This window comes from Vanessa tameamea, chromosome Z (genome assembly GCF_037043105.1).
Source record: "Vanessa tameamea isolate UH-Manoa-2023 chromosome Z, ilVanTame1 primary haplotype, whole genome shotgun sequence".
In the NCBI taxonomy this organism is placed as follows: Eukaryota; Metazoa; Arthropoda; class Insecta; order Lepidoptera; family Nymphalidae; genus Vanessa; species Vanessa tameamea.
This window is the reverse complement of record NC_087341.1, coordinates 1,419,383-1,444,142: the sequence shown is the minus strand read 5'-3', so window position 1 is coordinate 1,444,142 and position 24,760 is coordinate 1,419,383. Positions and strand designations below refer to the sequence as shown.

General features: G+C 33.2%; 1 protein-coding gene across 3 annotated transcripts in view; it reads left to right on the top strand.

Moving 5' to 3' along the window:
* LOC113403985 (forkhead box protein L2-like) overlaps positions 1 to 24,760 on the top strand; it is a 113,787-nt gene that overhangs the window by 75,080 nt on the left and 13,947 nt on the right. For 2 of the 3 annotated variants that reach the window (XM_026644695.2, XM_026644697.2), the window contains exons 4-7: positions 4,785 to 4,935; positions 5,161 to 5,495; positions 6,137 to 6,353; positions 23,782 to 23,929. In XM_026644695.2, coding sequence (XP_026500480.2) covers positions 4,785 to 4,935; positions 5,161 to 5,495; positions 6,137 to 6,353; positions 23,782 to 23,929 — 851 coding nt within the window. The remainder of the gene's footprint in view (positions 1 to 4,784; positions 4,936 to 5,160; positions 5,496 to 6,136; positions 6,354 to 23,781; positions 23,930 to 24,760) is intronic. The other variant, XM_026644696.2, reaches the window with a different exon arrangement.

Sequence of the window (24,760 nt, the reverse complement as noted above, 5' to 3'; positions counted from 1 at the left end):
AGAAAAGTCTGATAATTTTCACATCATACCCGTAACATACTTCAACAAAACTGAAAGTCCATATTACAAGAGCCTGGGTAATTCTCGCCGAACTAACGTTTCACAATTGTTATTTGTTATTAATTTCGCGAACGATACGGCTGTAATGTTTTATAAATACGCATTGTTCATAGCATACAATGCCCTGGCGGCGTTCGAACATGATACGGACCCTATACTGTCTGACGCATTCTTTGAGTGGAAAGTGTTCGCATTTTTACATAGAACATATATATTATATGTTACCGCATTAATATAAATACCGATCGATCACAGTTATACTGTAATTATACAAACCTAACCAGAGGAAATTTAAATTCAATGCTCTGTTTACAAATTTTCTTTAAATTATAGCGTCCAGTGACGTAGTCATTATAATATAATAAAATGAGCGATTTAAAAACAGCCATCTTCTGCATTACGCCGAAATATTGTTAATATTACAATATTGTTTATGCTTAAAAATAATCTACGATTTTCGTTAAGTCCTAATTAATCTTGCAGAATCGAATTTTAACGTAATGAAGTTTGCCAAAGACAATGTTTATCTTTTTAAAAGCGAGTGTAAGACTTACGCGATCCATTTAGTACAGGGATTTTTTTTATTATATTTTAGAATTAGTATAGAACACTCCCTAATAAATCTGACCTAAGGAGACTTTAACATTCTCACTAAAGTTTGTTGCCCTATATACAAAATCTACACTATTTCAATAATAAACATTAATATTTCCATAAAGTACAATGAAGAAAATAAGTCAAATAATTATTACAATTATCAGAAATCGATTATTTATTAGCATAGCCATTACTCACTGCCCGATCCGACTTGTTATATTTAAATGTTTGGTGTCCCACAATACTATTTAAAATTTACTTTTAGATGTGGTTGAAACTACGGCAATAAGTACATCCTATTTATAATATTATTAGGCATAATTTTTATGCATCAATATCGTCTCATTCCACAATAAAAAAAAAAGTTTACGAAAATACACACAAAGATGACCTTGTACATTTTACGCACACAAATGCAACACGTATATACGAAAAACTGGTAATTCTGTTTACGGATTTCGAATTTCAAATGTCTGCCTTCAGTCATACTTGCAGCAGGGAAATGTTAGCCGGGCTATCAGCTTTATCTGGATTACCTTATATGTTGGCTAACAAAGGATGGAGCATAAATTGAACATTTCTTATGTGAATATTATGTTACAGTCCGGACGTTTTGTATGTTGGTAAAGCTCGTTTGGACGGATCGGATTTTTTGTGCGAACTGAAAATCTATAGATATATCAAAACGAAATCGGTGGTGTAACTTACATATGTACAAATTACTTTTACATTTTTGTGTGGTTTATTTATTAGTCTGAATATCATGAGACTCGAAATCCGGTCGAGACACTAGAAAGTTGCGGTTTATTTCCGTGTACAAATTCAGAAATATAGTTAGTTGGGTTTTTAATTGCGTGCTTCGAAATAACGTTAAAACATTGTTCCTGCGCCTTATAGTTTTTTTTCCGCTGGAAGAAAGCATTACGCGTTTTCCTCACACGATGTGGGGGTGTTTGTGGGGCTCGCCGGTGCTGAAGGCGCTGGAATAGCTACTAAAAAACCAGCGGTACCCACTCCGACTTTTCGGGGGACGTCACGGGGTCGCTTGCGTTACTACCGTGACGTCATGACGGTAGGCCCAACTCTGCGGGCCTGAAATTCCTAGGGGATTATCGGGGTATAGAGACTGGGAGACCCGGTCCTACCTCCTCGAGGTGCTTAACAAGATGGGCAGAGAGAATCATTTCGAAGAGTTTGCCCTTCTCATTCAGCAGCACAGTCGGCCAGCATACCGAAGAAGAGTCTTGTGAATTTTCCCTCTTTATATAGCTTCAAGAACTGTCCACTGGAAAGACACTCGTCAAACAATTCCCGAAGCCTTCCTCCTAGGTGTTTCATGGCGTCACGCAGAAAACGTCTTGGAACTTCGTCTGGACCCAGCCCAGCGCTGGGCCACATTGTCAACAGTCATGGAGCGAGGGGCCATATTTGGTGAACGTGCGATAATCAATTTTTTTTATACTAAATGTTGTCAAATGTCTACGCGAATACTAGACTTTTACAGATATGTTACCGTAATCAAGTTAGTTAAATAGTCCATGACGACGCGCCCCACTATTTCGTGAGGGTAAGGCGCGGGATAGCTCAAACCATGCGTTAGTCTCGGTGAAGTTTAACTAATTAATTTTCTAGTATTATTTCTTCTAACACAAGTTTTTAATAATAAACGTATGAAAAAATACCCAATTATTCGAAGTATGTAATAGTAGTCTCGGATAATGTTTACCATAAATCGGGTTCGGAAAATATACCGACTTCCAGGAAATCGGCAATGCAGAAGTAGCTATCCGCAAGTAATATTTTATTTGTAAAAACAAAAACTACTCAGAGAGACCGAAGTCCATGACTTTTGGAATAGTTTCACTGCATTACGCAAGATCCTTTATCACCGGGCTCTGAATCGAAACTCATAATTGAAGCTTTTTATCAAATAAACAGTGACGTTTGAGGTACTCGTAATACGTTGAAAAAAAAAGTCACTGAGCTCTGCATAAAATAAAGTGTGCATTCATATCAGACATAACAATATGTAATACATTATATAATTATATGTTGATAAATGGGTATTTACTTTTTAAGCTTATTCGAACCTATTTTGAACTTATGAATATTTCGTTTGATACAAACATTATTGCGAATTTAAAATTAAATATTGTTGTTTTACAAAATCGTATTTTGCTGTCGTTAACGTTGATATAATCTCTGATATCATCCAATATTATAATATTCGACCTGTTAAAATGTAGTGCAATTATCATAATAAATATTATTTGGAGGCCTTTGAAGGATTTCAATTATAAATAAAATCATATTATTCTAAAATAGATATTAATACAAAAGAAAATGTGGAATATTGTACATGGAATAAATAACATCGTTATTTGAAATCAGGAATATGTAGTAGAGCATATTTCCAGTTGACTATCAATCTTTTCTGTCATTTAACTTAGTGTGCGTATGCCCACACAGATACCGCGATCATAGCAATAGAACTCACACTATAGCAGCATATATAGTGAGGCGCGTCATCGTGGATTGAACTATCTATAAACAAAATTTTACGAGACCAATAGCAAAGCTAATTTTTATATATATAGCTATAATTAATTGTTACAAATTATAATCAAAGTTAATTGCTATTTAAGGAATGCAACGTTACTGAAAATCGTTTTTATTGTCAGTGAAATGTAAAATTAATTGCATATATCTTTCATTGCTGATTTACAAATAAGTGGCAACTGTTTTTACTTCATTGAAATATTTTAACGTGAATTCAAAGAAGCTTACAGATACCTGTACATTTGTATATACTTTTGAAATAAATAATATTCATTCAAAATAATTATTTATTTAAACGTTTCTGCATGAAAAAATGTTTCGGATCGCTTTAATAATTTACATTTAAAGCTACCTAATGTACTCATGACTTTTTAATATAAATAACAGTATATAATAATAACAATATTATTTAAAGAGGGTTAGTGCAAGAGATTCGCAATAGGTTAGTTCAAATATAACGCCATACGGAATTTAACATTTCAAAAACTCGCGGTAATGCAATGTCAAATTAACTTATTTGGCTGAACACTGAACGTTCGTTGGTCGCCTATCACGTCAGCGTCTGCGCCGACCAATCATCGTTCAGATTAATGTCAAATTAGTTAATCAGATTTCAGTTGTTCCTGAAACTGTAGGTTAGGTTATAATAATGCCCAAAAGAGGCATATAATTATAAAAGCCCATTATATGCATAGGTTGTATATTTACAATGATAAGTATTATAGTTGCCAGGGGCAAAAATGTTTAGGTTTAAGCGGCTACCAATACTAAGCCACGATTCCAAGAAAGCCGTATTCGGAGGCACGTGCGCGCAGGATCGGCTAAATCGTGCGTATACATTAACATTATGTTTACATTAATAACATAATGTTCTATAGTCTAGAATGTATTGTTAAATTCTAATTTCTGGCTAATAACGATATCTAATATTTTAGGTGACGATGAAACTTAATAGACAATATTTTCTTTTAAAGACCACTTCTTTTAAGCTCTCTTATTTCTTTGTAGGGATGAGCTTTACGGACCGATTATAGCTTGCTAGTGATTATAATAGCACGATTTATATATATAGTTTTAATTGAACGTTGATGATTGGTTTCATTCGAAAGGAATGTTTCGAGAAAATATTTTTTGATATAAAATTTAATGTAATGATTCAATGAAATTTAAAACAGACGTTATAAAAAAAGTGAAAAACATGATATAAATGAGAAAACATATTTGATAGGTAAATAACTGTTATAATTAAAACTTATACAAGCGAAACACGCGCGAGTTGTAATTAATGAAGTTTTTTATAAAGAGATCTTACTTATTATAGACCTTGTGTTTAGAAAGCAAGTCTTCATATTTTTTCCGTCTCATATATCTTAGGTGAACAGTTAAAAACTAATTAATTATTGAAATACGTAGTGTAGTTATCGGCAATCATTGATTCACGAATGAACATTTAAATCAGTATTCGTACCTTTTGATTGATCCTTTGATGTTTGACTCAAAATTCACTTGAAACCTTAGTGTGTTAATTGTCAATTTTGGACTGGTTGTAATATGCAATTATTCACCAGGTACATCGGCGTACGACGGTCGCCTTTGTCTCCAAGACGGCCCGGATACCTCCGAAAACCCTATACTCAAAGGCGATGAGGAGCTATCAAGGGTTTATCAGACTCTAACATTACCACCTCTATCACGGGAGGAAGGAGCCAATTCCAACAGGTAATGTAAAATAACTGTATGGAATATTTTGAAAAATTATTTATGATACTTATCTTTGTAATCGCTGCGAATGTTTTATTATGCAATAAAAACATCCCAATAATATTAATGCAATCGCGAAGTTATAATGCATATCTAAAGAAGAATATTAACTGTTTTGAAATTGAGTACTTCAAAACGATAATAAGTAAATGGAGTGAATAAATAACAGGGTATTATTTGCAGCAGCGATACAAAGAATAAACCAAATACACCGGCTCCAGCTAGTCCAGGAAGTGCGTCTGAAATGAAGCCCCAGTCGACGACGCCAACTCTGCAGGTTCTGACCAAGCCACCATACTCCTATGTGGCTTTGATAACAATGGCTATACAGAACAGCCAGACTAAACGCGCAACTTTGAGCGAGATTTATTCTTATATCACCAAGGAATTTCCATTCTTTGAGAAAAATAAGAAGGGTTGGCAGAACTCCATCAGGCACAACTTAAGCTTAAACGAGTGCTTCATCAAAGTGCCAAGAGAAGGCGGCGGTGAACGAAAGGGCAACTATTGGACTCTTGGTGAGTTGATATTTGTTCTCGATGCGTGGAAGTGCATTAGAGCTCGGAGTCCACCTAGGTGATGCGTTACTGAGATTGGTTGCGAGTATTCTACGTGCTATGTATCAAAGACTCGTTATGTGAAAAACGCGAATCCCATAATGTACCGTCTTAACAATTTCAATTTTCGAACATGATTTGCATGGATACATCACTCCTCTAATTTGCTTCCGCGCTTTAAAGAACGAAATGGTTTTTTTTGTTTATTGTTACCAATGTGAAATTTAGTCATAATATTGGTTGCGATTGTATGCATACCCTGTTTCTATTATGCTATGCGAATAACGTAGCCAGCGAAACTTTGCCGCGCAAAAATGCTCGCGAACACAAATGGAATTTAAAAACTCAACAAATTTTTGGACTGGCGTTATTGATTTAATTTATTTAAAGATTATTGTAATATATATATATTTTAATTTCTCGAATTATAACTATTGAGCCATAGCTTAATTATGTCATTTTCGCATTGCAGCTGCTTGATAACTGTTTGTTCGTTTTGCGACGCCTTTGATTTAAATACGAATCCAGTTGATTTGGTTGATTAAATTTATTTTATGACCTTTTTACTGGGGACAGTTTCTGTGAATATAGACTTATTTTAGATCCCCAATGCGTCGATATGTTCGAGAATGGAAATTATAAGAGGAGGCGTAGGATGAAGAGGCCCTTCCGAGCAACGCCCTACCCCAAGACCCTCTTCGGAGAGGGCTACGTGACGCATGTGGGACAGCACCCGCACATGCAGTCGATCTCGCTGGGACACAGGAACTACTTCGGGTCCACCTCTCCATATCCGCCGTCGTATCCGCGCTACGATACGTAAGTTAGAATTTACAATTTTAGAATTTAATTTATTTCGTTCAGTGAAATACATCACTAATTGTAACGAACTCATTAAATATTCAATACATAACAATTTTATTCGAATCTCACTATAAATTGATATATTCTATGAGAATTATTAACATTAAGTCCTTAAATATATACAAATATGAATTAAAAATAGTTACTAAATATTAACCGCATTAAATCTGTATAGTATATAATAAGTTAGCTTCACTAAGAAAATTTAAGGAAATAAAAATATTGACAGCCGCCTCTCAATACATAATAATACAGATGTGATGTATCTTTTTATAAATTGCGATGTGCACGCAATTAATACATTTGAATTTGGAATTGATATCCGACTCGCTGTGATACGTCATTTTGACACGTGTATCCTATAAATTCTATAATTACAGTCAATGTCGCATATTACATTTTGACATTTAACATCGGTGGTAGGTCTCGAGTTTGTTCATACAGAGTAAGTTTTACAGTACAAGTTTTTGTAAATCTATGTATCGCTATTGTATTTATGTAAGGTCGTATGTAAAATAAACCTCAATTATAAATCAGACAAAAAAAATTATACGATCTTCAATTATTTCTGTTTTATTAAAATAATATATAATTGTTTGCCAGATTTCAGATGTGCATTTGTGTCATATGCGTTTTTATACCTCTAATACAAACCTCTATTTAATTAGAACGTTTGTTTAGGTCAAATCTCCTAAGTTGAATTAGAATCACTTTCTTTAATTTGATTGAATTGAAATGATTTATGATAAACAAGATCAACAGTAAAGACACGAAATTTTTAATATAAATTCTAGGCTAGGCTAGGCTAGGTTTTTAAGAATGTTTTCTTATTCAATTATTTTAGCATATCACATACAAAGCAAACATTGCATTGTTATGTTTTTAAGTTTTAAATGATTTTGATTTTTAACATTTGTTGACTTGGGTTTATCCTGCTCGTATGCCGTAACCACAACGACGCTGTCCACCAATACACGTAGGTATAATATATATTTGGTTGCAACCAATACTTATAATAAAATCATAACTGATCGAAATCTGTTCAAGGAAGATATTCGAGAAAAATATTACTGGAGGTATCTATTAACACAATAGATCACATAATTATTATTATTAGAATGTTTGTCTGTTTATCTGTTCGTTTGTTACCGCTGATCTCGGAATTGGCTTAAACGATTCGGATGCGGTTTTCACTGATTTATTGTAGTAACCTTGGGGTAACATATTGCGTTGTTTTATTAGTCAGGCTATTATAGAACCAGAGGTTTAAGACCTGTTAAATTTTCCATTTGCATTTGAAAATAAATGTCAATAGGTACGGCGTAGATGATTTTATGTCTATACCCCGGGTCGCTCATATTTCAAAAAACTTTGCGTTTACTTTTAAGTCCAGTTTCCGATGCACACGGCTAGCCTTATGTGGCTCTGTAGCGTGTTTGAAACTGCAAAAAATCTATGTTTTGATCCCCGACAGCACTACGCGCAATATCGTGTAAAATACATACCGCACTTAGTCAATCATATTTTTTAATATTACAAGATTAAATTTTAAAATTAATTAATTCATTTGTTTTGGTGGTTTGTGGTTTGATTTTTATCGATGAAAAAGCACTCAAATAAGTCATCTATCAAAATAAATCATAATTAGTCCATCCATTTGGGAATTACAATGCCATGACAGACGCAAAGATACACAAATATGTCAACCATATAATAGGGAAAAAGTAGGGACTTTTGAGGTTTAAAGTCACGCGAACGGAATCGCGGGCATTTAGCTAGTATATTATAAAAAAAAATATTATATTTCTATAACTATATTATTTTTATTTATTTTACTCCCTATTTATTAATTAGTTTTCATTAATTATAAATTATTTCAATCATCCATTTTGATTTAGATTTGGGGCCGTTCCTTGAGATCAATTTTCTTAAAACTTTTTACTTAATAAGAAAATCTCACGCATCTAACTTATCTACTACGTTTATCGTTTGAAAATATTCTGGTGGTTGGGATATACCGAAAGATAGTATTACGAGCTCGTCTACTTGAAATCTAAAATTAATTTGGAAAATCAATCGAATCATTAGTTTGAAATATAATAACAACGCGAGAATTAAATCATTGTTATCTGTTAAGGTAAATACCTCATGCAAAACAAGGATAAATTACTTATAAATTAACATGACATTTATATGACTAGGTAAGACTAATCAAAGTTTGGCTGAGCTAGTATAATTACAGGCACGAGGGTTTACAATTGTTTGAGCAGAGACTAATAGTTTTAGCAATGACATTCTTCTTCAAATCTCCTCATTGATAAAAAGCACCAAGTGTAGCCGGCGCAACGCCCGCGTTTTTCGGTTTGTCGTTAGGTGTTAAACAATTACAATGTTATTAAACAAATACAAGGTTTTTACTATTTTATAATATAAATATAAAAACTCAAAGCTATATAATGAGTAAATAGATATTGTTTCTGTTCACACGCTCACTAAACAGTGAAAGCGTAAACGCCTCGACAAGGATTTTCTGCCATCTCTAAAATTTGAATGAATGTGTCTGTTTCGAAAATATGATGGATATGTGTGTTTACTTACAGTTTACGAGACCCGTGTGTGTTGTATGTGTGCGTGGCTATGTTCCGACGCCAATTGTTCCTGAGATTACAAACTATTAATTAACCTTTAGAATATTAAGTCTAGATCATACTAAGCCAATTAAAATATTTGATAGATGTTAGCGATATATACAGACTCTTCAAGAGTCGAGATGGCCCAGTGGTTAGAGCGCGTGCATCTTAACCGATGATTACGGGTTCAAACTCGGGCAAGCACCACTCAATTTTCATGTGCTTAATTTGTGTTTATAACTCATCTCGCGCTCGTCGGTGAAGGCAAACATCGTGCGGAAACCTGCATGTGGCTAATTTCAAAACAATTCTGCCGCATGTGTATCCACCAAACCGTATTGGAGCAGCGTGAAATTTACAGGCTGTTAATGTACAGACTCTTGATAATGAATACCTTTAGTTCTTATAGGTCACGAAAAATTATATTTTATCGTGAATACTTAAACACAATGAGCAATGCCCAGACCGTTTATCGTTTCAGTCAAATCGATTAAGATGATTAGGGATCTGTCAAGTATATTTATTAATAAAAAAAATTAAATTAAAATAACTATCAAGTTATTATAAATTGGGTTGTATAGATATAATCCTTTGTAAATATGCTTCAAATTACATTTAAGTCATTTTCAATCGTAGCAGTAGTGACGTTACCATCAGGCCGTTTAAACTGACGAGTAAGAATTGATAGTCCAGAGTGGAGACTGAACGCCAAAGTTTGATCTCACCACGCAGCTCCAACCGTATGTTTAAATTAATAAGAATTAATTAGTAACGGCAAACAATACATCGTAACCTGCATGCATGCATGAGTTCTTAAAAATGTGTGAAATAAGAATCCATACAGACTGGTGGGACAGCTTAAGGCCTGATGATATGATTATTTACGTTTTGTCTGATCGAATTTAGACTTTGTATTTTTAAATGTTGAACTATTGATTTTTTTGTCGGTTCTTCTCGTTAGAATCTGCATTCCGAACCGGTGTTAGCTCCACTTAATATAGTTTGTTAACTGACGATTCAAAGGTGCTTGTAAAAGTCTACTCGATTTTCATTTTGGAACCTTTTAAAAAACGTATCTTCATATATTATTTGTTAAAATAAGCAATATTATATATATATGTATATTTATTACAAAACTATTAATTCCTCCAAAAACTTATTATGAAAATTTCAAAAGCTTACTTTAAAGTTGGACGACCTCACATACTAAATTTCAACGCTTGTATTATTCCTTCTATAGGTGAATTGACAGATTAGCCTCGGCTTTCCTGGGATTCAAGCTTACACCGTACCAAACAAGTACCGTGGTTTAGCTTTGACAGCGTATAGTAGACTTTATCATAAACTATTACAATATTAGAATGGATGATCAATCATGATTGTTTTTGTATGATATTTTTATGAGGCGAACGGGAAAATAGGTCACCTGTAAATAGTCCCAACCATACACGGTGGCGCTGTTAGATATATTAATCATTTGGAACTAAGATGTTATGTCCCTTGTGCCTTTAGTTACATTGGCTAGATTACTGCTGTTGAGTGGGTGGTACCTAACGAACTAAAATATTTGTTAAAACTAAACTAAACAATTGTATTAGTTTAAAAAAAAAATCACAAGCGTTACTTCAAAAAATTATTGTACATGATTTGTATGTAGAACAATAAAAATGTAATTAAATGTTAACACGTCAAGATAAATTGATTAATTACGAAAATATTTACATATGTGCGTTATTATATTTAATAAACAAACGTACATCGTAACCGTTTATATGTATGTAAGTGCAAAATAAAGATAAAATCGAATGAATTTAATCGATTAAATAATAACATATTCTTGAAATACTGTATAATTTTTTTTTTAATTAAATTAATTAATGGCAATAAACAGATTAGTTATTTTATTTATCTGTTCACATAAATTATTTATTATTCGCTTATCTGGAACACAGTCTATTTCGAAATCTGTTTCCTAAACGAGAATAAGACCATTTATTTTTAAAACTCAACTTAGCTGACTTAAGAATCGTTTATTTAGAAATCATTAACACTGTTACTAATTTAAATATACATATGTATATCGTTCTTTGATCGATAAAATATTTACGAATTAATTGGTACAAAATCAGTAATTTTTTTTTTAAATTAGTAGTAAACTATATTTTTAAAGTCATTGCAATAGTGCGACTCTATAAGAATAACAATAATAATTTATATGAGTTAATTTATGAGTAATAAACGAGTAGACATAGTAAAATATATGTTTTACATTCATGTTTGTGAAACACTATTTTTTTTAAAAAAAAGGTCGCCTTTAATTACATGCAATAGCCTCTGTTGTCCCAGGGCCTCCACTTCATTGTTGCCCCAGACCCTCCCCCGTTATATTGGAAAAGAGGGGGGTTTCAGGTGTTGGGTACTCTATGTCCATTTATGTATCTCTGACAACTTTGAACTTTAATCGATGGTCGGCGGAGTACTTAGGACGTGTTTTCGTTAATTTTAAGTTGAAATAACCCGTACAAATGCAAATGTTATCGCAATACAGATTAAAATGCATATTTGTATGTATTGTAAAGAGTTGAGTTGAGACGAAAACTGTTTTGTTGTAAAGTTTACCTGAATAAATTACATTTAATTGGTTTGTTTATTTCTTAACATTCTGTATTTCTTTGCAATATATTTTTTAATCATAAAAAAACGTAATTTGTTAAACTTAATCAATCGACAATCAATATACTCTTCGACTTACAGACACCTTTATCAAGACTATTTTAGGCGATTGCTTCGCCCTTAAAAAAAGAAATCAGCGTTGTGTCCTCGTTACGGCAATAATTTCATTTCTAACATGATATGTAGCTAACGTAATGTCACTTGGATTGTCTTTATAAATAATATAATAATTAAAATTAAATATTAAAAGTTATTCCACTTTGTATGACGATAAAATAATAAGTAATTACAGCGACAATAACTTAAACGAAAACAGATTATTATTTGTCGTTACATGGTCACTGGTTATGTAACGCGGAGGAATAAAAGTTTTCGGTATGCATATGTCGAAATGCGATTCGGACTTGCGCTCTGAGTGTACCGTACCATCAGAGAAATTGACAAACAAATGTAACTACAAAGTTTTCAGAATTTTTCCTTTACTTGTTCTATAAGATATACATTTTAGCCAAGTAATGACTACTAAAAGATGAAAGTAATTTATCGTATACTAGCGACCCGACCCGGCTTCGCTCGGATGCAATGTGGGTTATCCCTACGACTTATACCGTCGCGGACTTATTTGAAAATCGTTTTAAGGTGTACAATACTGTAATACATTATTTTAATGTATCTCGTAGGGTTCAGCCAGAGTTGGTAACTTAAGCGCAAAAAATTTGTCTATTTACGACATCACATTAGAAACAAAAATTATCAGTATTTCTCAACTATATAATGCATGTTATACGTACAAATATATGTTACAGTCTATCAATAAAAAAAACCGCATCAAAATCTGTTGCGTAGTTTTTAAGATCTAAGCATACATAGGGACAGACAGCGGGGACCGACTTTGTTTTATAATATCTAGTGATAGAACTAAAGAGCAAGAAAACGTGGAGATGAATGGAAGAGGAAAACACAATGAAAGAGATAAAAACACAATGAAAGAAATAAAGTAAAGTAAAAAAATATATAAATGTTGATGAAATCGAACGAAAAAACCGGTAGCGTTTTTTAAATACCGAAAGCAATTGTGCGTTTGAGCGCCAGGTTGACTGTGAAGCGGCAAAATTTGTACTGCACCCAAAAATATATGTATATGTTTGTTTAAAAAGATTTTTGTCATTTTTTTAAAACTAGAACGCCTAAATTAAACTGTTGCGTTTTCCTTATGGTTATTATATTAAAACCACCAATGGCAGATGCATAATGACTTTCATACGAATTGGCACACAGATTTTTCATGTTTTTACCAAATAACTTTGAGTATTAGTAACATAAACACAAATTTAGTTTACGTAAGCTCAGTGGTGCTTGGAATGATTTGAATCAGCGTCACAGCTCATCGTTTCAATATAATACATTTTTAATTTTAATTGTTTAATTGGCATTGCTTTGAAGTGTGAAATTGTGGTATATTATAATATGTAGCTTAAATATAAATATTGGACAACATCACATACATTACTCTGATCCCAATGTAAGTAGTTAAAGCACTTGTGTTATGGTACCACAAACACCCAGACCCAAGACAATATAGAAAACTAATGAACTTTTTCTACATCAAACCCGGGACCTCGGAGTGGCGTACCCATGAAAACCGGTGTACACACTACTCGACCACGGAGGGCGTCAAATATTTTGTATTCATCACACAAATAAACTTATACTATAATACAAAATATATGATTAAGCTTAAAGTATAAGTAGTCACTTGGGAATCAAAAATATATTATATCAGTGATGGTTTGATCACTTGTATCACAAAAAGTGACACAAAGGTCAATCGAGACAGATAAAAAAAACCCCGAATATTATCGGTAATTTTAAGTCAATATATGTTTGTAATATTATTGTAGAAATTATGTCGATTGTTGATTGTTTTCTTCGTTCGTAAATTGTATTTGACAATCCAACTAGCTTTTAATAAGGTTTCCCTTTTCAGATTTATTGAATTTTTCATTCGATCGGGTTATAAGAGGATGGTTCATTGTCCAATATAATTAAAGCAGTGTAACGTATACAATAATGTGCGTACATGATGTATTGAAAGTAGCCAAAAATGGCAAATTTCTCGGTCATTGCAAAATACGTTATTTGCTTTTTCTTTTTGACATTCAACTGTTTTGATGTACATGTTGTGCGATAGTTGAAAATGATGAAAATTTGAAATTTAACAATAACACTGTTATTTCTGTTATTCGCAAACTATTTGAATTAAATTCAGAGGATCAAAATTGGCTCACTAACATACTCGTGATTATTGTTGGCACCCTAACCGTTTGTAATCTGGGCATTATACGAGCGCGAAGTTGATACTTATTTAGTTATTAAATTACCTGTGTTTATAAAATTACATTTTACCTTTTTTTTTGTATGGCATTGGTTGGCGGGCGAGCATATGGGCCACCTGATGGTATATGGTCACCACAGACAAAGGCGCTGTAAAATCAAAAACAAAATCAAGTAGGCTTTTACAAGCACTTTTGAATCGTCATTTAACAAACTATTGTTACAATTTGTTCAGTAACTATTTTAAATTTGTATTTTTACTTAAATAAGGCTTTAATGTTATGAATCCTTATGTATATAAATATATTGCTTATCGGTTGTAATATAAATAATATTGAATAGTTCCAATAATATTTGCAGCAGTTCTGTGATGATTACCGAACTTTCAGTAGCCAAGGCAATTATATTATAGCTATTATTCAATACATTTTAAATCAATGGGTACATCGAAAATATTTAACAGTTACGATACGGAATTACTAATATTCTTAATTTTCCTTCGAGTTTGAACGGTAGGTCTAGATTAACCCTGCTTCTTTTTTTATAGCAAATTAAAAAAAAAAAAATTTTTATTTTATTTTAATGTTGTGGAGCTTAGTAATACTTAGCTATTTATGTGATTATTTAAAAGTCTAGTGACATAAATCGCAAAGTTATTATTATTTACTAAAACATGTTTTTAACTTTATTATATAATTATAAAAGATACTACAATCGATCAGGTATATGACCTTATTTTTTATAAGGTCGTTTGGACGGTTGGCAACAGATTGCATACACGTGACTGATATTCCCTGATAACCGATGCAAGGAGGTCAAATAGCGCTGCAAAACTATGATTCAGTTATCAGCTTTATGCTGACATTTTTTTAAACGATACTCTTTATTTCGTTATCAATTTGTTTCATTTGGATTCTGCAACGGAATAATTGATATATATATAAATAGGCAAAAAGGAAATAAAACTTTTTCACTTCTATTTTTAAAGCAATATTTTTTGTTCGGATATTGCTGACGAATTTCAGAACCATGACTAAAAATAATGGAAAATATGTTCGAAACATCCAAATTCATGTATGAATTTATCTCAATTTTACAATCATTATTTCTAAAGGCGCTGAACGTTCGTAACTTCCACTTGGTTGTAGGGCGTTGTGCAAGCCTGTCTAGGTAGGTATCACCCACTCATCGGATATTCTACCGCTAAGCAGCAATACTCCAGTTTGAAGGGAAAGTGGACTAGTGTAACTACAGGATAAAATTGTCAAGGTTTATTGCGCATAGGCGATGTAAGGAATGGTTAATATTTCCTACAGCGCCAATGTCTGTAGGAGATAACCGCTTACCTTCAGGTGGTCCATTTGCCTGTCCTATATAATAAAAAAATATTTTCTCATATTTTATATAATGATTATTAAATGCACTGAACGCTCGGATCCACTAGAAGTATATTCTTAGTCCTTTCTAGGTTGGATCCCTTACATGCCAATAATTCAGTTGTCAATTTATTACAATTTAAAGTAATAATTTGTTCTGATGTGTGGGCTGGTCTGGTTCAAAGGAAATAATGTGTTATTTAAAAAGCTTGGGGGTGCATTGACTTTGTGACTTATATATCCAACAGTGCAGATGTCGGTGGGCGCAGGTTGATACCCTTGCTCATTTACTTGTCTGACGTTGTTAAAATAAATAAATAAAAAAAAAACAAAGTTTCTGCGATTTTTATTTGCATAAATATTGATTTTCATAAGTGTGCTTAGAAATAAATATATTGGTAAAATTCCTGATTATAATAATATCACATTTTAACAATTTAAACAAAATATTAATGAACTATACACCTAAACCTTCCTCACCAGTCATTCATACATATTATGGTATAGACGGACTTCTATACTAACTTTCAACCCTTATTTCACCCCCTTAGGACTAGAATATCCAGAGACGCTTAAATACGTAACGTTTTATTTTAAATCGGTATCCCAAAAATAAACTTTCACGTTTCTAACTTAAAATATATTTTCAATCCTTATTTCACTCCCTTAGAGGTAGAATTTCCAAAATTCCTTCCTTAGTGGGTGTCTGTCTCAATAAAACGATCCTACTTCATCCATACTACATCCTAGCCATTCAGTCAGGACATATTATTATAAATATAGATATAAGTATTGTACTGTAATCAGAAATAAAGACATACTATAGATGATAATATAGTTTATGTATGATTCCATTTCTTATATATTGATCTATCTAAAGTCTATTATGCTCATTTGATGTGCTGGAAGAAGTTCTTGAAGGGATATGCATGTTTTTAGTATTGAGTATCCTTTAATGTTTTTTTTTATAGCTCAATTATATACTGCTTCGTATAATAAAGTGATGTAATTGTTTTACCTCGAATGCCATAATCGACAATGTTTTTATTCGGTTACGTAATAATTTTATATATTGAAATGATAATTCGGATTTGATATTTATATTTGAATTTGTAATTATATTAAAGTATTTAAAACTGTTCTTTATAAATAAACATTATTGAATAATAATCTGTATTTAAAAATAGTATTATTTTTTTTTATTTATTTACACTCATGCATAATAGATTTTTAAATATAGAATACAAATATATAAAATATATTTAAAAATATAAAATACAGAGGCCAACCAGTGGCGGGAACAAGGTCCAAGCCACCAGTGGTCAGGGCCCCAGAGAGAGGAACTTCCTCACAATACGCGCCGTGCCGAGGAGTACTGCCTTCTGCATCAGGCCCTTGACCCAGCTGCCTAACGAGAGCCTCTTAAGGTGTTGGTCGAGGCTCTTGGCCATTAGGCCATTCGCTGAAACGACTATCGGCACAATAACTGCTGTATCCACATCCCACATGTCGACAACCTCGTGAGCTAAGTCAAGATATTTTATTTGCTTATCCTTCTCAGCCTTCACGAGATTCTCGTCATGAGGGATGGTGACGTCAATAATTATCGTGCGGCGCTCTGACCGATCTATCACCACTATATCAGGCTTGTTGGCGACAACAGTCCTGTCAGTGATTATAGATCGGTCCCAGTACAGTGTGATACAACCATTCTCGAGAACTGGGTCGGGCACATACCTGTAGTAGGGTACCTCTGATACCACAAGACCGTATCGAAGTGCAAGTTGTTGATGGATAATCTTGGCCACTTGATTATGTCTGTGCAAATACTCTCCGTTAGCAAGACGAGAACAACCGGAAATAATATGTCTAATGGATTCGCCCGGAGTGTGACACGCCCGACATATGTCCACCGTGCCATCCCTCACAATATACTTCCGGTAATTGTTCGTCATGATAACTTCGTCCATAATTGCACAGACAAACCCTTCGGTTTCACCAAATAGGTTGCCGAACCGTAGCCAAGCTACGGACGCTATAAAGTCCACATCGGGTCCATGAAGGGCCCGATAGAAGCGTCCGTGTAACTCCTTGCTCTTCCATACCTCCTTGCGGTTCTCAGTACTTAGTACTACAGGTTTGCGCCAGTTCTCTTTGCCTAAGGAGAGCGGAGTTAGCCCCTTGTCCATTGTAACTACATCTCGGTGCATATCCAAGTCAGTGTGGAGAAAATACTCCCTGAGTTTGTATACCTCACTGTTATGTAGGGTCTTGGCATTTAAAAAGCCACGGCCACCACATCTCCGTGGGATATACAATCTCATCACCGAAGACCGAGGATAATGCATCCGATATGCAGTCAGCAGGACACGGACTCTCCTATCCAAGGCGTCTAGTTCTTTTTGAGTCCACTTGAGTATGCCGAAAGAGTACATCAAGACCGGCATGACCCAACCATTGAAGGCGCGAACCTTATTACCACCCGACAAAAGACTCTTGAGTACTTTTTTCAGACGACCAAAGAAACGCTCCTGCAGTGATTGTTTCATGTCGGTCACATTGATGCCTAACGCTTCCGACACACCCAAGTATTTGTATGATTCGTTTGCGGACAGTGATCTAAAGTTTATGGAATCTGAAAGTTGTAATCCGTCAGATTCCATAATCTCTCCTCGCTCTACATGCATAACCGCGCACTTGTCAACTCCAAATTCCATTCTAATAGAATTACTAAAAGTTTCTGTTACCTTTAGTAACTCCATTAGTTGTGAACCTGAAGGTGCAAAGAGCTTTAAGTCATCCATGTAAAGTAAGTGAGATATAACTTTACCTCCTCTCCGCAAACAATAGCCTAACCTTGAACCCTCTAACAGAGTAAAAAAATAAATAAATAAATAAATAGTATTATTATTATTGTTTCAAAACATTTCGATTAAATTCGACGCAGTTAGTTTGAACTCGTCGAAAGGACAAAGACCAATTGAATAGTTTGTGTACACGTTCTGTGATTAAAAATTCTGGTACCTTTTCATATCAATAGTCATTTCAGACTTTTGAAAAAAATTACTATATTTGTTGAAAAGGGGATTGTGGATTTTCCATTTATAATAGGAGTAGGAACAGAGGTTTGAAACTGTGAGGACCAATAGTGAGGCAATAGTTTCACGATGTAAATGTGAACTCATAATAAGGCACGTCGGAGGAACCCCATTGATTAAATTAGAAGATGAAACTTGTTAAATTACATATTCTTAATTTTTTAAGTTCAAAATTTGTGAATTTCATTAATTTGGGTAATTGTAATTAATAATTACATAAGTAGTAATATCACATATAGATTTTATTAACATTTTGAAAAATTTCACCCCGAAGTCTTTTGAGCAGTAGGGGGTATAAGTACGAATAGGTACTTATGTACTTTATTAAAAATAATTCTTAAACATAAAACGGATATATAATGCGATGTAAAAATTAACTGTATAATAATAGTCAGTTAATTTTTCGAGGGATGATCCCTGTTTATAAAACTGTCTCAGTGCGAACGGACCTCTCCTCAGTATGAGAAGAATGTAGTCACTGGCTTTATGCGAACTGTCAAAACTCAAATTCATTACACTTACTTATTGATAGTCAAATTAAACACTACCACCGATTCGGAAAAGAAAATACCCTGACCTGAGAAGAACCGGCGAAAAAAAATCAGCGGGTCCTTTTTTGGTCTATTAAATACATATATTGAATATGAATAGAAATAGAAAATTAAATAATCGAATCCATTAGAAGTTTATGGACGCAAGCTTCATACACCTAGATTCGAGATCTCTCAAACATACAAGTTTCATCGCAGGGATTCCTTCGCTCTTAAAGTCAGCGAAAGATTACTAATTATTCAACTAATACTAACGGCTTGACTGATAACGTTGAAAAATGTTTGTCGTAGAAAAAAAATCGAGTTGCAATCTAAGTCTCCACTCAATTTATCTATTTTAAGGATTTTTGCGCAGGATTCTACGCAGACAAAGTCATCGATTCAGTATAGTTAGTATTTTGTATACTATTTTTACTTATAGGCCATTATGTAAAAGTTTTATAGATAAATTAAAAGATATTTATATATTTAAAACTTAATATCCAGAACGTTTATAATAAATCAACTTTACGATAGATCAATTAGATAGGATCAAATTAAAGTTGAAAAATGATATAAATATTTTTTTCTCACAGTCAACACGTAAAGATGCTGGTCCTGCGCCTAAACTCTTTCCGGACGGTTTTACCGTCCCATCAGATTTCGAGAGTGAGGGAATAATGAGTGGCCATCTGCATGCACACACTTGTGCCCTATAAAATGTCGTACATAGTCTCTTAAGATTGGTCTCCGTGACAGTAATCGCTCAGGAGAAAATCATCAACGTCAGGAATATTAAAACTAGAATATTATAGCACAGTCAAATACATTAAATAGTATACTGTAATGTCTTTGAACACTATTATATTTTGACTAAGCGGAGAAGCAGTGCAGAAAGCTAAACTTCAAATGCAATATTTGTCAAAAATTCATAGTATTAACCACAGATAATAAAAAACAAAAGGCAGATAGAACGCACGGAATATTATAGTGAAGCAATAATCTACCTTCTGTTTCATAATCTGGGCCTCGATTCTGTAGGCTATCGAAAATACAAAAGAGCTTGTAACGCGCCGCGTCGCGTTATTGGCCAAAAATCATACCGTGCTTTTAAGTTCTTATGAAATGTCAAAATTCCACGTGTCTTGAAAACGTGGATGTCGTTTGACATTAAAATTTAAAAACTTATATAATGTTTTTAATGTGTTTTATAAATCATATTGATAGTTTTTGGACTTATATTTACGCATACGTCAAAGTTAATATTAATTACTTGTTGTTAGACATTTCCTTGGTCCAAATGTAAAAACTATCATGCCAAACTGTTGTCAAATTTTGCACCTTAACAAATATTAATAAATAAATAGTAGAAATAAATTAAAATAGGTTTGAAATTAGCTCAGCATGGAAACAGTTGTTTGACTCAAATGTACACGTTGTACAAAATTTACATTGTATATCTTCTTATAATAATGATACTATATTATTGGATAATAGTCGGTCACTGTGACGTGTTCTTATTGGTCGAGAATTGTAGGAGGCGTGGTTACGTCACCATTTCTTACGTTAATCTAGAGTAAACCCACATTTTACGTTGCGGTATTCATCCGTAACGAGCCGTTGCCTGCGGCTTAGAAATAAATGCGTCATTTACATGGACGCGTTTACGATACAGACACGATATTTAGATGTGTGTGTCATGCTTCACTATCACGAAGTACAAAAGAAGAAAAAAAATTACGAGTCATTTTAAAGTTCTCACTAACAATCACTTGAATTTTGATACTCTATGAATTAAATGAAAATTATAATTTTCAAGGAGGCGTTTAGAAGTACTATTGAAATGTGATTGATATATCCAGCTACCAGCTATCGAGCAAATATCGTTAGAAAACTCAAAAGTTATTCCTAAGCTTGAACGATTAATTCCAATGAAAAAGATATCTGTTAAAAAAAGAGCACATCTCTTTCTTGGGACACCTCGTTGGAATAAAGATTACCTTCGCTTTATATGATGTATTGAATAACGAATTGGAATGAATTGACGAAATGGAATGAATTAACAATGTTTGAGAATATAAATGTTACATTAAACTAGATACAATAGTTAAAGAAGAGGTAAAGGTCGTCTGAGTTTAACGCGTTTTCCTTACGTAACGATTTCTAACAGTTCACTCAATTGTAAGGCGAGTAAAAGAACTTCGTTACAAAAGATAAACTGACGTCAAAATTAATTGAATAAAATTTAACTGAGAAGCGTGCAATAGTTCGATATTTTCTGTTTGTTATAGCAACGTTCCCTTGAACATATCCTTGAATCATATTTATCAGATCCTAACATTATACACTAAAATCTACCCTGAAAAAGAATACAAATTCAAATCAGATCAGTAGTCTTTCAGAAAATGTACACGGACATACGAACACAAATACATATAAACATACAGATCAAATGGAGAACCTTTTATTGTTATATGTCCTGCTCTCCTTTTGTGACAGACAGACGGCATTTGATTTGTAATAGAGTTCACCGTTTGGGAATCCTAAATTTATCAAAACATTTTTGTATCGGGTTTTTAAAACAAAATTTCATGAAAGATTACTTTCATTTCATTTGTAAAAAAATATTTTATTTTAATGAAATATTTTTTACATAGTTTTCATGTTTATTTATAGTTTTTTTATATCTGTTTCGGACATTTATGTTACAAAAATTACACCTAAACCACAGCGCTGATTTAATCAATTAAATTTTTAGAGTCGTGTTATTTTTTGATTCAGCAATCTGGTGTTATAGTTGTAGAATATATTTGTTGATTACATTTTCGCTGTTTTCGGTTACAATATTGTTGACTATAAAATTTATAAAAATATTGCTCTTTATTAAAAAAAACTTCTCCTATTTCAAAGCCTAAAACTTTAGAAAAAAAAACAAACTAATGAAATTATATCGATGAACGACATTTTCGCTTCCAGTGTAAAATTTCGTTATATACTAGAGGTCCTAAAAATTCAAAATAGTTTTTTACAAAATTCTCGACATTTAATCGAATATCATTATTATACGTTTATGTCTTTTTCGAGCCGAGATGTCCCAGTGTTTAGAACGCGTGCACCTTAACCGATGATTTCGGGTTCAAATTTAGGCAGGCACTACTGAATTTTCATGTGCTTAATTCGTGTTTATAATTCATCTCGTGCTCGGCGGTGAGGGAAAACATCGTCAGGAACCTGCATATGTCTAATTTCAACGCAATTCTGCCACATGTTTATTTATAATAATTACATTATTATATATTATTATTATTATATGTGTAACCAACCAGCATTGGAGCAGCGTGGTGGAATATCCTCCAAACCTTAAAAGGGAGAGGAGGCCTTAGCCCAGCAGTGGGAAATTTACAGGCTGCTAATGTATGTCTTTATCAGCTTCCGACCAATTACAGCTCTACTTCGTATCGTTGCGTATAGGCAAAATGGTCGTAACTTACTTAGGTTGGTGGCGGATTGGTGAAGCAAGCAATGATTTATTTTTCTTACAATGCCTATGGACTGTTGAAATTGACTGATTCTACCATCTAAAGGCCCATTTACCCGCCCGTCTAACTTTGCTATATAAAAAAGCAATACTGCATACTATAACTATACTATTTATGTTATACAATTACTTGTCTATTTTCTTGCCTTTTTATGAAGTACGTAGTCGGATGGAATAATGTGCCACAAGGTAAATGATCACCACCACCAACAGCCATTGGCGTTGTAAGAAATATTACCATTCTTTACATCATCAATGTGCCACCAACCTTGGGTTGGTTGGTCAACCAAATTTCGCAATTTTGCGATGATACATACATTAATGAAGATACATTTTAGGAATATGTTTAAAAGTAAAAGAACAATGTTCCCGTGTTTTCAGATGGGATACCCCATACGCGCCTAGTATAATTATAATGAGCAATGAAATATTCATATGCACGTATAATTTTTGATTATTTAAAAATGTTTTCACTGTTATTTACCAAATAACCATTATTTATAAAAGCAGAGCTCAGTTATGAATAAAACGATGTAATTATTTTTATCATTACGTAATTGGTTTGTGATCCGTAAGTCGTTTGGTCTGACTGCCGCAGTCAAAACTATTGATACTAAAATTTGGAACATATATTTAATTTAATTCGTAGGGATCCGCTATGAAATGATTTTTAGAAGTTTCATATACTTTCTTGTTAGCAACACAGTCTAAATTCAGGATTACACTTATAGTTTACTTCTATGGATATTTTTCTGTCTTTGTGTAATCAATCTTAGTGGCATTTTTGATGGATGGTATTCGATCCGTCTGTTGATGGAATTTTCCTATTTCGGATGTTATATATCGTTATAGATTTTAGGTTTTAAATAAAGACATTCTGACATTAATTCGTTTCACTTTGGATACATTTTTGATGTGATCTATTGGCGCGCCTTGGGAGTACGATAAAGTCATATGTAATCCTGCTGCTGTCAGCCGTGCGTTCTTCGTATTCGTAGTCACACATATGTATGTTATTAATGAAACTATTTTAGTATTTATTTTACTCCTTATTGATTTTCTTTCATAGTTAATCACTTTTATTATGTTTAATTAATTATTGCAAAATAAACATAATCATGTCTAAAAATATCTACAACATTCACATCATTTTTCTTTTGTATAATAATATAATACGGTACCATAAAAAAAATCTCTTAAACAGATCTTGGCTCGCTCAGCCCACTGGCGGACTGGGTTATAGCAGTGGATGCGCCATGGGTCGGAGCCCTCCTGGTTGCTCTCCCCACAGCGCACTGTCTCACCAGACGCCATCAGTCAACCCTTTTGCTACACATCAGATACAGGGACAGGTAAGACGGAATTTATTTTTATAATAAATATTAAATTTTATTTAACTTTAATTGTAAGTTGAAAAATAAATATGATCATGACTAGTGCAAAATAAACAGTTAAAAACGGAACAGTGTTCAAAAGATTAAAATTTATTTAAAAATAAATTTATCTTATTAATTTTATTGTAACTTAACATTTTAGTAGGACAAATGTACATAATATTTTTTTTTTTTAAATATTTACCTTAATTAATTAATTAAATTACGTTTATTCGTAGAACTTATAACTTGGTAATGAATATTTTGCACTAAAAACACAGGTTTCCTATACAATATTTAATTAAGCGTTATTTTATAATCAACAACAAATCATTTTCGCGATACGAGCATCGAAACTCTCTTTCGAAAATTACGATCGGAAATTACGTTTTTTGTTGAGATGCTTTTGAACAGTGGTTAGAACGCGTGCATCTTAACCGATGATTTCGGGTTCAAACCCAGGCAGGCACCACTGAATTTTCATATGCTTAATTTGTGTTTATAATTCATCTCGTGCTCGGCGGTGGAGGAAAACATCGTGAGGAAACCTGCATGTGTCTAATTTCAACGAAATTCTGCCTGCATGTGTATTCCACCAACCCGCATTGGAGCAGCGTGGTGGAATATGCTCCATACCTTCTCCTCAACGGGAGAGGAGGCCTTAGCCCAGCAGTGGGAAATTTACAGGCTGATTATGTTATGTTATGACGAAGGTTGCACGACGCGTAAGCAAAATGTATCGTTTCTCGAATACAGTAACCGGACATTAGTTAGAATTGTATTGTACAGTCAACGTTGACTGTATACTAA